The 12,602-nt window shown below is 43.3% G+C and overlaps 2 protein-coding genes across 3 annotated transcripts in view; both read left to right on the plus strand.

Moving 5' to 3' along the window:
- The window catches only part of flnba (filamin B a), a 63,174-nt gene extending 55,051 nt beyond the window's left edge, over nucleotides 1-8,123 (plus strand). For both annotated transcript variants that reach the window (XM_084928946.1, XM_084928947.1), the window contains 14 exons: nucleotides 102-230; nucleotides 311-484; nucleotides 746-904; nucleotides 996-1,199; nucleotides 1,324-1,476; nucleotides 1,562-1,684; nucleotides 3,002-3,268; nucleotides 3,484-3,621; nucleotides 3,705-3,820; nucleotides 5,102-5,234; nucleotides 5,404-5,580; nucleotides 5,753-5,971; nucleotides 6,199-6,405; nucleotides 6,557-8,123. In XM_084928946.1, coding sequence (XP_084785072.1) covers nucleotides 102-230; nucleotides 311-484; nucleotides 746-904; nucleotides 996-1,199; nucleotides 1,324-1,476; nucleotides 1,562-1,684; nucleotides 3,002-3,268; nucleotides 3,484-3,621; nucleotides 3,705-3,820; nucleotides 5,102-5,234; nucleotides 5,404-5,580; nucleotides 5,753-5,971; nucleotides 6,199-6,405; nucleotides 6,557-6,744 — 2,387 coding nt within the window. In that variant the 3' untranslated portion in view covers nucleotides 6,745-8,123. The remainder of the gene's footprint in view (nucleotides 1-101; nucleotides 231-310; nucleotides 485-745; nucleotides 905-995; nucleotides 1,200-1,323; nucleotides 1,477-1,561; nucleotides 1,685-3,001; nucleotides 3,269-3,483; nucleotides 3,622-3,704; nucleotides 3,821-5,101; nucleotides 5,235-5,403; nucleotides 5,581-5,752; nucleotides 5,972-6,198; nucleotides 6,406-6,556) is intronic.
- Nucleotides 8,124-8,751: 628 nt separating this feature from the next.
- Nucleotides 8,752-12,320, plus strand: LOC146387391 (E3 ubiquitin-protein ligase TRIM35-like). The gene is made up of 4 exons (XM_084928979.1): nucleotides 8,752-10,466; nucleotides 11,633-11,777; nucleotides 11,852-12,041; nucleotides 12,122-12,320. The coding sequence occupies exons 1-4, from the start codon at nucleotides 9,505-9,507 to the stop codon at nucleotides 12,274-12,276; spliced, it is 1,452 nt and encodes a 483-aa protein (XP_084785105.1). The 5' UTR covers nucleotides 8,752-9,504; the 3' UTR covers nucleotides 12,277-12,320.
- Nucleotides 12,321-12,602: the final 282 nt, after the last annotated feature.

Below are 12,602 nucleotides of genomic sequence, written 5' to 3' on the forward strand. Positions count from 1 at the left end.
AGTGGCTGGTTGGGTTTACTGAGGGCTCATGAATTTCACAGTATTATTACTACTACTGCAAACTTAGTTTGCTGTAATTAGGTTCACTGTATGTGTTGCAGAATCTCCCCTTCAGTTCTATGTGAATCACGCCAGCAGTCCCAACGTCACAGCTTACGGTCCTGGTCTGAGTTATGGTGTCGCCAACAAGTTGGCTACCTTCACAGTCTTCACAGAGGACGCCTCCGAAGGTACGGGTTTATTTTTCATTATTTAACAGTCTGTTTTGACTCAGTTCAGTCTCGCTGACCAAGCCCGTCTCTCTGTCCAGGAGGTCTGGACCTGGCTATCGAGGGTCCGTCCAAAGCAGAGATCAGCTGTGTGGACAATAAAGACGGGACCTGCACTGTCAGCTACCTGCCCACGCTGCCAGGAGACTACAACATCCTGGTCAAATACAATGACGAGCACATCGCTGGCAGCCCGTTCACCGCCAGGATTACCGGTCAGGCACCAATGCACAATATTAGTACTGTAAATTGTCTAGCAGTGTAGCTTGTTAGCTCACTTGTTTAAAAAAGTTGAGCTTGTTTAAACAAGTGATTATTTTGCTACTGATGTAGACATGAAATCAGATTTTTTTGAAACATTAAAGAAATGGGTTTTTACAGTTCTCGTCTCAATAATTTACCCACTGTAGTCTACACTGGGTTTGCTATATTTTGTCATCTAACACTTTACCTTCTTACTTCTGTTCGTCTTTCAGAGGACAACCAGCGGCGCTCTCAGGTCAAACTGGGCTCGGCTGCAGATTTCTCTCTGGACATCAATGAGACGGACCTCAGCCTGCTCAGCGCCAGCATCAGGTCGCCCTCTGGACGTGACGAGCCCTGCTTGCTGAAGAGGATGGCCAACAACCACATCGGTAAGATCCACAAAGGCACATTTGAAACAAATGAGTACAACATTTACCGAAATTGCTCCTCTCACCTTCAACTCTTTTCTCCTCCTCACAGGTATCTCCTTCATCCCTCGGGAAGTGGGCGAGCACCAGGTCAGCATCCTGAAGAATGGTCGTCATGTCGCCAACAGTCCCATCACCATCATGGTCGTCCAGTCTGAGATTGGCGACGCCAGTCGAGTCAAAGCTCACGGTGACGGCCTCGTCCAGGGAACCACCTTCAGCAACTCGAGCTTTATAGTCGACACGCGGGAGGCAGGTCAGTGTCAGCCTGTTCTAAACAATGCATTTATTTTCTAATATAAACTCAAAATTCTTCCTTTGACGCACTAATAATAATGACATCAATGCCAATGATGGCGATCTGTGCGATCTGTTTCCAGGTTATGGCGGTCTGGCTCTGTCCATTGAAGGTCCCAGTAAAGTAGACATCCAAACGGAGGACATGGAGGACGGGACCTGTAGAGTCACTTACTGTCCGACCGAACCTGGAAACTACATCGTCTCAATCCGCTTCGCTGAGGAGCACGTGCCAGGTAGAGAGGTGCAAAAGTAGCTGAAAAACAGTTTGTTCAGTGTTCTAATGAAGCGTGCAACTTAACGAACGTGTGGCGTCAACAGGAAGTCCGTTCACAGTGAGGGTGACGGGTGAGGGTCGTATTCGGGAGAGCATCACCAGACGACAGAAGGCGGCGTCTGTCGCCAGTGTCGGGAGTGTGTGCGACCTCAGCCTAAAGATACCAGGTACACAGACGTTTGGTGACTATGTTCATGTTGCGTGTGTGTAACACAAACTTTAGGAAAAATAGAACCAAATGGATTTTTTTTTGTTTTGTTTTGGGCCGTCTCTTTAAGTAGATCAGAGCTGCTCTGTCTGAAACTTCAGCTTTTTCCAGTTTTCCTCACTGCTGCTCTGTAGTCTGTAGTCTCTTTCAGTTAACTTTTCTTATTTCCCTGTTCTATCATTCCCTTTCTATGAGAACTTTTCACTCATCTTATTTCCTGTCTGCCTTTTATCTTTCATCGATCTTTTACTTTTTTCTTCTCTCTTGTCAATCATGTCTCTCCTTCTCAGCTTCTCCTCGTTTCCTCCTCTACTGCCTTGTTCCCTTCTCCTACCCCTCAATCCTTTCCCTTCCTCTGTATGCTCTCTTCCTCATCTTTTTCCTCCAGTGAGCTGGTTCCTCCTCGTCCTGTCTCGGCAGCTCCTTTCTCACACCACCTACCGCTCCTACTGCTCTCTCTGGTGGTCTGGAAGATCCAGCGTTCCCATGACTCATTCCTCTGCTGCTACCCGGAATCAGAACCTGTCTCCTGGCTGTGTCCGGCTAGTCTCTGGCCTCTCCGGTCTGGTGCTGGCAGGGGGAGCCAGAGCAGTGAGGGGTGTTTGGGTTGTTGATGCCCCTTATTTGGGACGCAGTGCTAGGGTGGAGGGTGCGTTGTAAAACTAGCTTTAACTGCTTTATTTTTTTAAGTGGGCATGAAAGATTCCACTTCATCTTTTATCAGTTTGTTTTGATACAGAGTAATTTTTCTGCATCACGCAACAAGGAAGGGAGTGCTTGGCTGCTCCTACCTACAGCAGCACCAATATAAGATTAGGGGAACTTTAGTTTAGTTTTTATTTTTGTGTTATGATATTGATAAAGACAACTGGTTAAAGATGTATAAAAGCAACCCTTGTGACCTTCAAGGCAGGTGCTCTTGGGTAACTTGCACGGTTGCATTTGATCAGTAAGTTGTGAACTGGATGGTAAAGTTTGCACTGTGCAAGCAACCTCGCAGTCGTTCACTGTATGAAGGACCTTGTGTTACTTCTGATTATGTCTCTTGGAGGTCGTAGCACAGTTTAATTTGAGTTAAATTTCCTTAAACCTCCCTTTTCCTTTTCTCATTTGCCATGCCTGTCCTTACGGTCACAGCAACCGGTTCTGGTATGTTTCAGCTTTAATTTGATCTGAATAACAAATAAAATGACGAACTCATGAATGATCATGTGGTAAATCGGTCAACAAATGCACACAAATGTAAATGTATAATGCCTCCTTCCTCTCTTCTCAGCGATCGACATGCAGGACGTCACTGCTGAGGTCACCTCCCCCTCTGGAGCCAGTCAGCCAGCAGAGCTCGTGGCCACGGGTAACGACGCCTACTGTGTGCGCTTCGTGCCCACTGAGATGGGCGTGCACAGCGTGAGTGTCAAGTACAGGGGCGTGCACGTGCCGGGCAGCCCCTTCCAGTTCACTGTGGGGCCGCTGGGTGAGGGCGGGGCTGGCAAGGTGAGGGCCGGAGGTCCAGGACTGGAGGGAGCACTGGCAGGAGAGCCAGGTACGCACAGAACACCTGATCCAAAAGTCTGATGTCCATTAAATGTCAAAATTAAAGAAACTCATCCTGTTCCTCTGTGCCACAGGCAACACTGTTGTTAAAAAAAGTTTCACACAGTGCTACATTAGTTTTTACACAAGTACTTTTAAAATGTGGACTGATGGAGAAGGATCTGTGCCTTGTGAATTTTCAGTTTTCTTGTATCTTTTCACCAGCTGAATTCACGATCTGGACCAGAGAGGCAGGAGCTGGTGGTCTGTCGGTTGCCGTGGAGGGACCCAGCAGGGCTGAGATCTCCTTCGATGACCGCAAGGACGGATCCTGCGGCATTTCTTACGTCGCTCAGGAGCCTGGTAGATGATTCGCTCACGCTTTACCTGTTGGCTGTTTGCTGATGTGTTAGACTGAGTTTCCTTCTTCCCACCTCCTTTTCCAGGTGATTATGAGGTTTCGGTGAAGTTTAACGACCAGCACATACCCGACAGCCCCTACCTGGTTCCTGTTGTCGCTCCAGTGAACGACGCCCGTCGCCTCTCTGTTGCGGGTCTTCAGGTGAGGCACGAGGAGACACCTCCACACCCAGCCTGCCCTGCTTGATTAAAGGGCGCTGATGAGGCACAGTTGCATAAAAATGTGACTTCATTACCAAAGCAAGGACTCGAATGGTTTGGGCTGTTAATCATTGATTTTAAATTGGATTCAAAGCGACATCTTAAACAGCCCGAGTTAGTCGATCCTCAACAGCTGCACAGATACTCAGGTTAAACTAAATGTTCTTTATGCAACTGCTCTCATGGATATGACCGCAGCCAGGCAAACGCATACAGTTTCCACTTTGACTAAAAAAGGGTTCAGTCCGCTTTATGTTCACTTGGTGTCTTGAGTGGGTTTACTCATTTCAGTTCAGCTCTTATCAATTGTTTGAAAGTGTTCAGTTTTTAGTATTTAATGTAATTATAATACAGGTGTGGGTTTGTCAGGTGTGGACTTTTAGATACTACAGTATAAACATGGTAATTGGGGTTTGAATGGCAGACATCCCAGCAAAGCTTCCAGATGCTTGTTGGGTTGAAGGACTTTATCATGTAGACGATGAAGAAATTTCTTTTATAAATTGAGTTTTATGTGCATTTTATCTTAAGGATGGCCACTGTTTCACAGGTTTGTACTAGATATATTATGTAATGTAAAGTAAAAAGCTCTTTCGAGTGGCTGAGTTTGGGTACCTGTGGTCAGGAAGTCGTCCGTGCAGTTTTGCCTGGCTCTGGTCATCCCTCGCTTTGTCTGGTGTGGAACTGTTGGTGTTTCTCTTGTGTTTCATTTAAAGGCTTTTAACAGTACAATCATCCGTTTCATCAGCTCCCGGGTGTCCCAGCTGCAGCCGACAGACTTCCTTGTGTCTTCTTAGAGACTGCAGTTTGTTTTTGTCTATCGCTTGAGACATTCTTCTGCTCTGAGTCTGCATTATTTATGTTTGTTCATTTTGGCTCTTGCAGTTCAGACAGAAGATAAAGATCTCTGTTCTTAATGAGAATAATAAATCACTGCTGTAAGACCAAGGAGATGGAAACGCTTTAAACCAAAAAGTAGATCAGCTTTATGACATTTTTTTTTCCTCATAATAAGACTAATCTACTGACAGTCTAACCCTTCTGAGTCTGTCTGCTGGAGTTGCACTAAGTGGAGCTCAGGTAAGAGTAGAGCAGAGGATATGCACTGAAGTTATTTGTCTTTAGCACTCTGATCTTCAAAACCCAAAGTGTGTGTGTTTAAGATGTTTTTCCTGTTCGTCAAATGTCCGTCCTGTACACTGACTTTGTGTGAAACCGACAGGAGTCTGGTCTGAAGGTGAATCACCCAGCATCCTTTGCGGTGCGTCTAAATGGAGCCAAAGGCAAGATGGATGCCAAAGTCCACAGTCCCTCTGGAGCTCTGGAGAAGTGTGTCGTCACAGAGCTGGAAAGAGGTGTGTGTGTGTGTGTGTGTGTGTGCGCCTGTCTGGGGTTTTTTCTGTTATTTTTATTTTTTTAATTGTAAAGGTGATTTCCAGAGGATTTTTTGGAAACTTCAGTAAGAACAAAGGCACATACTATGAAATCGCTGCAGCTAACAGACCCTTCTGTACTGTCTTCTAGACAAGTACGCTATCCGGTTCATCCCCAGGGAGAATGGCGTCCACACCATTGATGTCAAATTCAATGGCTCTCACATCCCGGGAAGTCCTTTCCAGGTCCGAGTCGGGGAACCAGGACAGACTGGAGAGCCTGGTTTGGTTTCAGCATACGGATCAGGACTGGAGAGAGGAACAACAGGTGAGTAACTGTTTTACCTGCTGCAGCCTTAAATTTTTCACTTCATAACTGCTGTGAGCCTGTTTGGAGCATAAAGTTGAGCAAAGTTCAGTGTGATTTATCCACTGCTCAGTTTTCACGTATACCAGCTTGGAGTTGTTCAACAAAACATCACACTTCTTAAATCTTGCAGGTACCCAGTCAGAGTTCATCATTAACAACACTAAGGCAGGCCCCGGGTCCTTGGCTGTGACCATCGAGGGCCCGTCAAAAGTAAAGATGGACTGTCAGGAGGTTCCCGAAGGCTACAAGGTGCAGTACACTCCCATGGCACCTGGAAACTACCTGATCAGCATTAAATACGGAGGCCCAAACCACATCACTGGGAGTCCCTTCAAGGCCAAAGTCACAGGTAAAATGCTGCTCTTAGTTAAAGCTGGTTACAAATGTTCCGTGATTCAGATTTGGATCACTTTTCAAGTTCATCCAAGCCCAAATTCTGGTTTTAAAGCAATATAAACTACTGGATTGAAAACTGCAGACTTCACATAACCTCTCTGGCAGTGGTTCATAACAAGAAATGGCTGTTGAATCTGCCTGCACCACATGGTAAAGTTCAACTTTTTTCCTGCCTTTCAGGTCCTCGCCTTGTGAATGTAACAAACGCCAGCGAGACATCAACCCTGACACTGGATCCGGCAATTCGGGCATCCAGCAGCTTCACGCAGAGCGCCATGCCCAGGCTGGGTGACTCCGATGCCAGCAAGGTGGTGAGCCGAGGAGCTGGCCTGAGCAAGGCCTTTGTGGGCCAGAGGAGCAACTTCACTGTCGACTGCAGCAAAGCAGGTACGGAGGAACTGCATGTAGAAGCCATCTTTTAAGAGAATAATTTAAGTATTTCCTTTCAGTGCACAGGTTAAAACTCACAAAGATGAAAAGTCACATATTTAAAGATTAATTTGCTATCATACATACTTGTTCTTCTACCTCCTCCCAGGTAAGAACATGCTTCTGGTGGGTGTGCACGGCCCACAGGTCCCCTGTGATGAGGTGCTGGTCAAACACGTGGGCAACCTGCAGTACAACGTCAGCTACGTGCTGAAGGAACGGGGCAACTACATCCTGGTGGTCAAGTGGGGTGAGGACCACATCCCGGGCTCCCCCTTCCACGTCGCCGTCCCCTGATGAGCCAAGAAACTTTCCGTCTCTCCTCCTGCACCATTTTGCATCCCCATTTGAGTTAAGACACATTAGCTGCACTACAAATAACTGTCCAGTGAACAAGCTGCTGAGCAACGTTTTCTCTGCTAACTTTGTTTTCAGCTCAAATCAGATGATTTTTGAGGATTTTCTGAAGCAACTCATTTACATTTTGAAATGTTTCTCCTTCATATAGAAAAATGTCAGAACTAAAGAAAACATTAGAGAAAATAAATGCACCACTGAATAGAGACTTTGAACTCTTAGACACTTTTCTGGTAGTGAATCATTGAAGTGAAATGGTAGATGTACTCTAGTTTACTAGATTGAACTGACTGAAGGTAAAAGATCTAAAATCTGTCGATTTAAAACTGCCCTGCAATTTTCAATTGGCTCATTTTGCACTTGAATTTTCATCCTAGATTCGTGAATTAACGTTTGCTGGTTTTACACAGGTAGTTAATGCACCTGCACATCAGCTGGTATTGAACTGAATATGTTAAGTTTGAAGTGAAACAAGTAGATCCGAAGCTTTTAAATACCTATGTGCAAAAATATATATGCATAACTGGAATTTCACCTTGACATGGGGTTTCCTAATAGTTTAAATGCACGATGAAGAGAATATGCTACTGGTTTAGCTGGGAACCGGGCGGTTATCACCACATCTGTGCAGAACCTTTCCTCAACAAAATTACTGAACCACTGTGATGGAAAAAAGAAAAGCGATCATCTCAAGCAAACATCTCAAAAAAGGAGAACTGGATTTGTCTTTGAGTTGTTTTTTTGTTTGTTTGTTGTCCGTGTCATTAATTTACTCCAAGACAAACTAAACTGTCAAACTGTACGCCAACTACTGATGTTTAATGTTTCTTGCGCCTAAACTAGCTGCCAGAGTCCCGCGTTATGGCAACCTTTAGTACAAAGGTTGCCATAACGAGTCAATGATTGTTGAAGCTGCCTTCACACTACTGTTTCCTGCACTGTTCAACAGACTACTTAATTATGTGCTGGAGTTTAGATGTCCTTCTGCCTTCTCACTTGTTTCTTCTTGTATTTTCATACAAGCAGATCTGACTCAGTTTTGATTGAAAACATTTTAAAGCAGATCTAAGATGAAAAATTAAAGGTCAGAACTTTAGTTTTTGTGTAAATCTGAAAATCTACATGAATTTAATGTTGCCTTATCACTGCTACTTTTGATACTTAAGAGATGAAAGTTGTGGGGTTCTTTTGTTTTTTGTTTGTGGGGTTTAAGGGGAAACTTCTCATTTTGTATTGGGGAATTGGTGTTTTAATGTGAAACTAAACCCTGAGATATGATGTACATTTGATAATTAAAATAAAGAACAGTTAGAATGTCAGAGTTAAGTGTTTCATTTCATTGATGTCATGTCTCCAGCTGTCTTCCAGTTTTATTGGATTGGCACACAATGCAAGTGGAAAGCTGCCTTTTATTTGGCAGGCAGGAGTTTTTACGACTGTCTTTAGTGCCAAATGTTGGTGTGCCTCATTTTGTATAGCAGGATTATGGTGCCATGATTTGTGTTGGAGTGACCAGAATGGGCAGGATTAGAAATGAATAGAGGGGCAGGAGAAAAATCTATTATTTACATTGGGTTTTAAGTTTAAATTTTATCGACGCACCTATTAATTCCTCATTGTAGCAAAAATTCTCTGATTGTACTCTGTCAATATCCCATAATCCACTACTTTTTCATAAACTGGATCCTTTCCTCAATATGATTTGCTGTCACAAAAAATAGTTGAAAAATATATTTTAGTGTTTTTGGACCAATTTATCACAAATTAAGTACAACATTCTTTAAATTTCCTTTCCACCCAGAGCTAAAGAAATCCCTGCATAATGACCTTCATCTATCCAGTGCCATTTAAAGGTAAAGACTTAGTTTACAAGAAGCACATTATTGTACTTTAAAGGTAAAAGCAGAAAATCTCATTGTTTCGGGTATTATGGAAATTGCTTGGTGAGTGGTGTGCTTTTGGTTTTTTTTTTTTGTTTTTTTTTTGTTTTTTTTTGTTTTTTTTCCTCTTCTATTAGAAACCCATCTGTGCCTGTTGGAGCTAATGTTTGATGTGATAGTGGGGGGGGACCTTAATATAAAAGGCACAAAGACCCACCCACCTTCACTTGATGGCAAAGGTAATTAACTATACACATTTCAGAAATCTTGGTTCTTTATTAGGAAATAATTGAAACATGTTTCTGCCTTTATATTGTTTGTTGACAATTTGTGTAACACATCTTATGCAGTGATTGTTGTTACTTACATAGGCACAATAGAACTATGGTTGCTAAGGATCGTCTCAAACTGCTAAAGCAATATTTGTGGGAAAAAAAAAACAGCTGTGGTAAAGGCATCATAAACAAGTTTGAAGCAAACGCACTGCCAGGAATGTCAAGTTTTAGTTTTCGAACTTTCTCCCACATTGGATGTACTATTAACGAGCTCTGATCGACTGACAGTACCTCGCAATCACTGTTAAACATTAAATAAGTGACACATCTACCATCTAAATATTTTTCAGTTGTTGGTTAACAATAAAACACACCTTTGTTCTGGTTAAACTGCAATCTTTATCTGGTTATCCAAACCAGAAATTTCTTCTTCCTCTGAGAAAAGCACAAGCAGTGCGAGAGAGAAGCTTCAGCTTAAAGACAGAAGACCGACACAGAGACGACGACAAGGAAAAACTGTGTTTTCAGCTTCTCTCTGAGAAAAGATGTCTTTCCAGTCCGAGGAGGATCTTTCCTGCCCCATCTGCCGTGATATCTTTAGGGATCCCATTTTCCTGTCATGCAGCCACAGCTTCTGCAAGATGTGTCTGAAGAACTGGTGGGCACAGAAGATGGAACAGCAGTGCCCAGTCTGTAAGAATATATCTGAACAGAGTGACCCACCCTGTAACTTGGTCCTAAAGAACCACGCTGAGGCCTACTTACAGGAGAGAGATCCGAGTGCTTCAGTGGAGTCTGAGGTTCTGTGCAGTCTGCACCACAAGAAACTCAAACTCTTTTGTCTGGACCACCAGGAGCCAGCCTGTGTCAACTGTCGTGATTCGAGAGCACACGTCGACCACAGGTTCAAACCCATTGATGAGGCCGTGCAGGATCACAAGAAAGCGCTTCAGAAATCTCTGGAACCATTACAGGACAAACTGAAGGTCTTACAAAAAGTGCAAGAAAACTTTGATATAACACAGCAACGCATAAAATTCCAAGATCAACACATAGAGAAACAAATCAAGGAGCAGTTTAAGAAGTTTCACCAGTTTCTACACGAGGAAGAGAAGGTCAGGCTCACCGCTTTGAAGAAGGAAGAGCAAGAGAAGAGTCAGAAGATAAAGGAGAAGACTGCAGCTTTGAGCAGAGAGATGCCATCTCTTTTACAAACAATAGGAGCTGCAGAGGAAGTGCTGAGAGCTGAAGATGTCTCATTCCTGCAGAACTACAGAGCTAAACTGAAAAGTGTCCAGCAGTATCCCTCAACGGATGATCCACCGCTGGTCTCAGAAGCTCTTATAGATATGGCTAAGCACCTGGGAAACCTGACTTACAACATCTGGAACAAGATGAAGGGGGTGGTTTTTTACGCTCCTGGGACTCCAAACGCTGGTCATCCAGAATGCTCTGTCTCCGAAGATCTGACCAGTGAGAGGCACCAGCCTCCTGACAAGCCAGAAAGGTATTCAATTTTTCTGTCTACAGGAATTCCCACTAAAGGGTGTGGTGGACTCCAGTAAGGTCAATATTCCTGAGAATACTAACAAAAAATCTACTGGGTTTGGGATTTAGGAGAAAAATACAAATGATTGATAGTGTTAGGATACTATTATTACCTGCTTTGATGACTTAATTCTCACTGGGTTTAATCTGATGTGGGCCATCTGATGATCTATGTTTTGGGCCTTTTTTAGTATTGGATGAAGTACAAAGTCCTGTCTTTTCTTCTTTGTACATTTTATTTTGAGGTTGGGTTAAAATTCACTTTCTTTTTTTATTCAGCACCATTCAAAATCAGACACAGTAAAAAGTTCAGCATCAGAATCTTTTTGTGTGTGATAATGAATAACTAATTTAGAGGTTGTGCTTCTGATTTGTCTATTCAACAATCAAATGAGGGCGACAGCGCAAAGGTAAAACTCCCTCTTAACAGGAAGAACCTTCCTGCAGAACCAGGCTCGGGGAGGGGCAGCCATCTGGTGTGACTGGGTATGGGTAAGGGGAGGAAGACGGGACAAAAGACATGCTGTGGGAGAGAGCCAGAGATTAATAATAACTAATGATTAGATGTAGAGCGGGGTATAAACACAAGGTGAGTGAAGAAGAAACACGTAGATCTATTGGAGCGTAACTAAGGGAGGATTCAGGGTCACCTGATCATGCCCTAACCATAAGCTTTGCCAAAAACAAAGTTTTATGCCTAATCTTAAAAGTAGAGAGGGTTTCTGTTTACCCAGTCCAATCTCAGAGCTGGCTCCACAGAGGAGGTGCCTGAAAGCTGAAGGGTCTGCCTCCAATTCTACTTATATTATTCTAGGAACAACAAGTAAGCCTGCGGTGTGAGAGTAAAGTACTCTAATGGGGTGATATGGTACTATCAGGTCTTTAAGGTAAGATGAACACTGATTATTTGGGACAGTGTATGTGAGGAGATGGATTTTAAATAATATTCTGGATTTAAACGGACACCAGTAAAGAAATATCTCTTGCCAGTTGGCATAAACTGGTCAGATGGTTGTAGCTAAAATATCTGGGCCTTTTCATATCTGGTTGCTGCTGTGGTTCATACTGTTGTGCCCTGAGAATCAGAGTCTGTGCTGATTGTCTCTGATCTTTCGGTCTCTTCAGGTTTTGGATTCTGTCCACTTACGATGCCAGCAAAGTACGAGCCAGCGGCCCTGGGCTGACTAGCAGTGTCTCTGCCACATTTCCCGCTGAGTTTAACATTGACGCTAAAGATGCTGGCCAGGGTGAACTGAGCGTGCTCGTCGTGGTCTGTATCAGACACAATTATATACATACGGTAAAACAGATATTTCACTTTAACTTCCGTTCCTTCCTCTTCAGGACCAGGGTGGTAAAGATAAGCAGGCCAGCATCCATGACAACAGGGACGGTACATACCGGGTATCATACGTCCCCAATCGTGACGGCTGGTACACCATCATTATAAAATATGGAGGTGATGACATCCCAGCATCACCCTACAGAGTCCATGCCACATCAGCTGGTGCTGCCAGCATGTCCGCCATGAGTGGTATGTGACTGCTCACAGTCTGACATCAAGCATCTCATCTTTTTACCAATTTGATTTATTTATAATGTGTCCTCCCCCAGGTCCTGACATGCATCCCACTTTGGCTTTTGGTGAGGAGATGTATTTGTATCCCATTTCAGTGGCAGCACCGTTGGAAGAACACAGCCCTCATTTGTCGCACATTGTTGGGTTATATGGACTGCAGCAAGATCTGCAAAGTCCACAATGGCCATGAAGCCTGCTAAAGCCAGAAGTGATTAACTGCTAAAGGGAATAGTCTGACTTTTACTTTAGAAAGACTTAAATTATTCCCATTAGCAACACAATTACACAATTAAATCAATTAGCTAATGTAGTTATGAGACTAATCATTAAAGATTATATTGCTATATGAATGTTATTAAAAATGGGAAATGGTTGAATAAAAAAAAATGATAATAACTTTTTATAAGGCATCTTTCAAAAGAAAGTTACAAGAGATAAAAGTAAAAGGAGATACAAATGAGTAATAAAGAGAATGAAAAATCAGCCAATTGAAGCTAATATAAAAAATAAATTACA

The sequence above is a fragment of the Perissodus microlepis genome, chromosome 5 (genome assembly GCF_051167445.1).
Source record: "Perissodus microlepis isolate ML-2025 ecotype Zambia chromosome 5, ASM5116744v1, whole genome shotgun sequence".
NCBI lineage: Eukaryota > Metazoa > Chordata > Actinopteri > Cichliformes > Cichlidae > Perissodus > Perissodus microlepis.

Excerpts from the sequence above, each read along its gene's own strand:
- LOC146387391 (XM_084928979.1), top strand. The coding sequence starts at position 9,505 with ATGTCTTTCCAGTCCGAGGAGGATCTTTCCTGCCCCATCTGCCGTGAT. Across the intron at positions 10,467-11,632 it reads CCTCCTGACAAGCCAGAAAG|GTTTTGGATTCTGTCCACTT; the intron begins GTATTCAATTTT and ends CGGTCTCTTCAG. Across the intron at positions 12,042-12,121 it reads CAGCATGTCCGCCATGAGTG|GTCCTGACATGCATCCCACT; the intron begins GTATGTGACTGC and ends GTCCTCCCCCAG.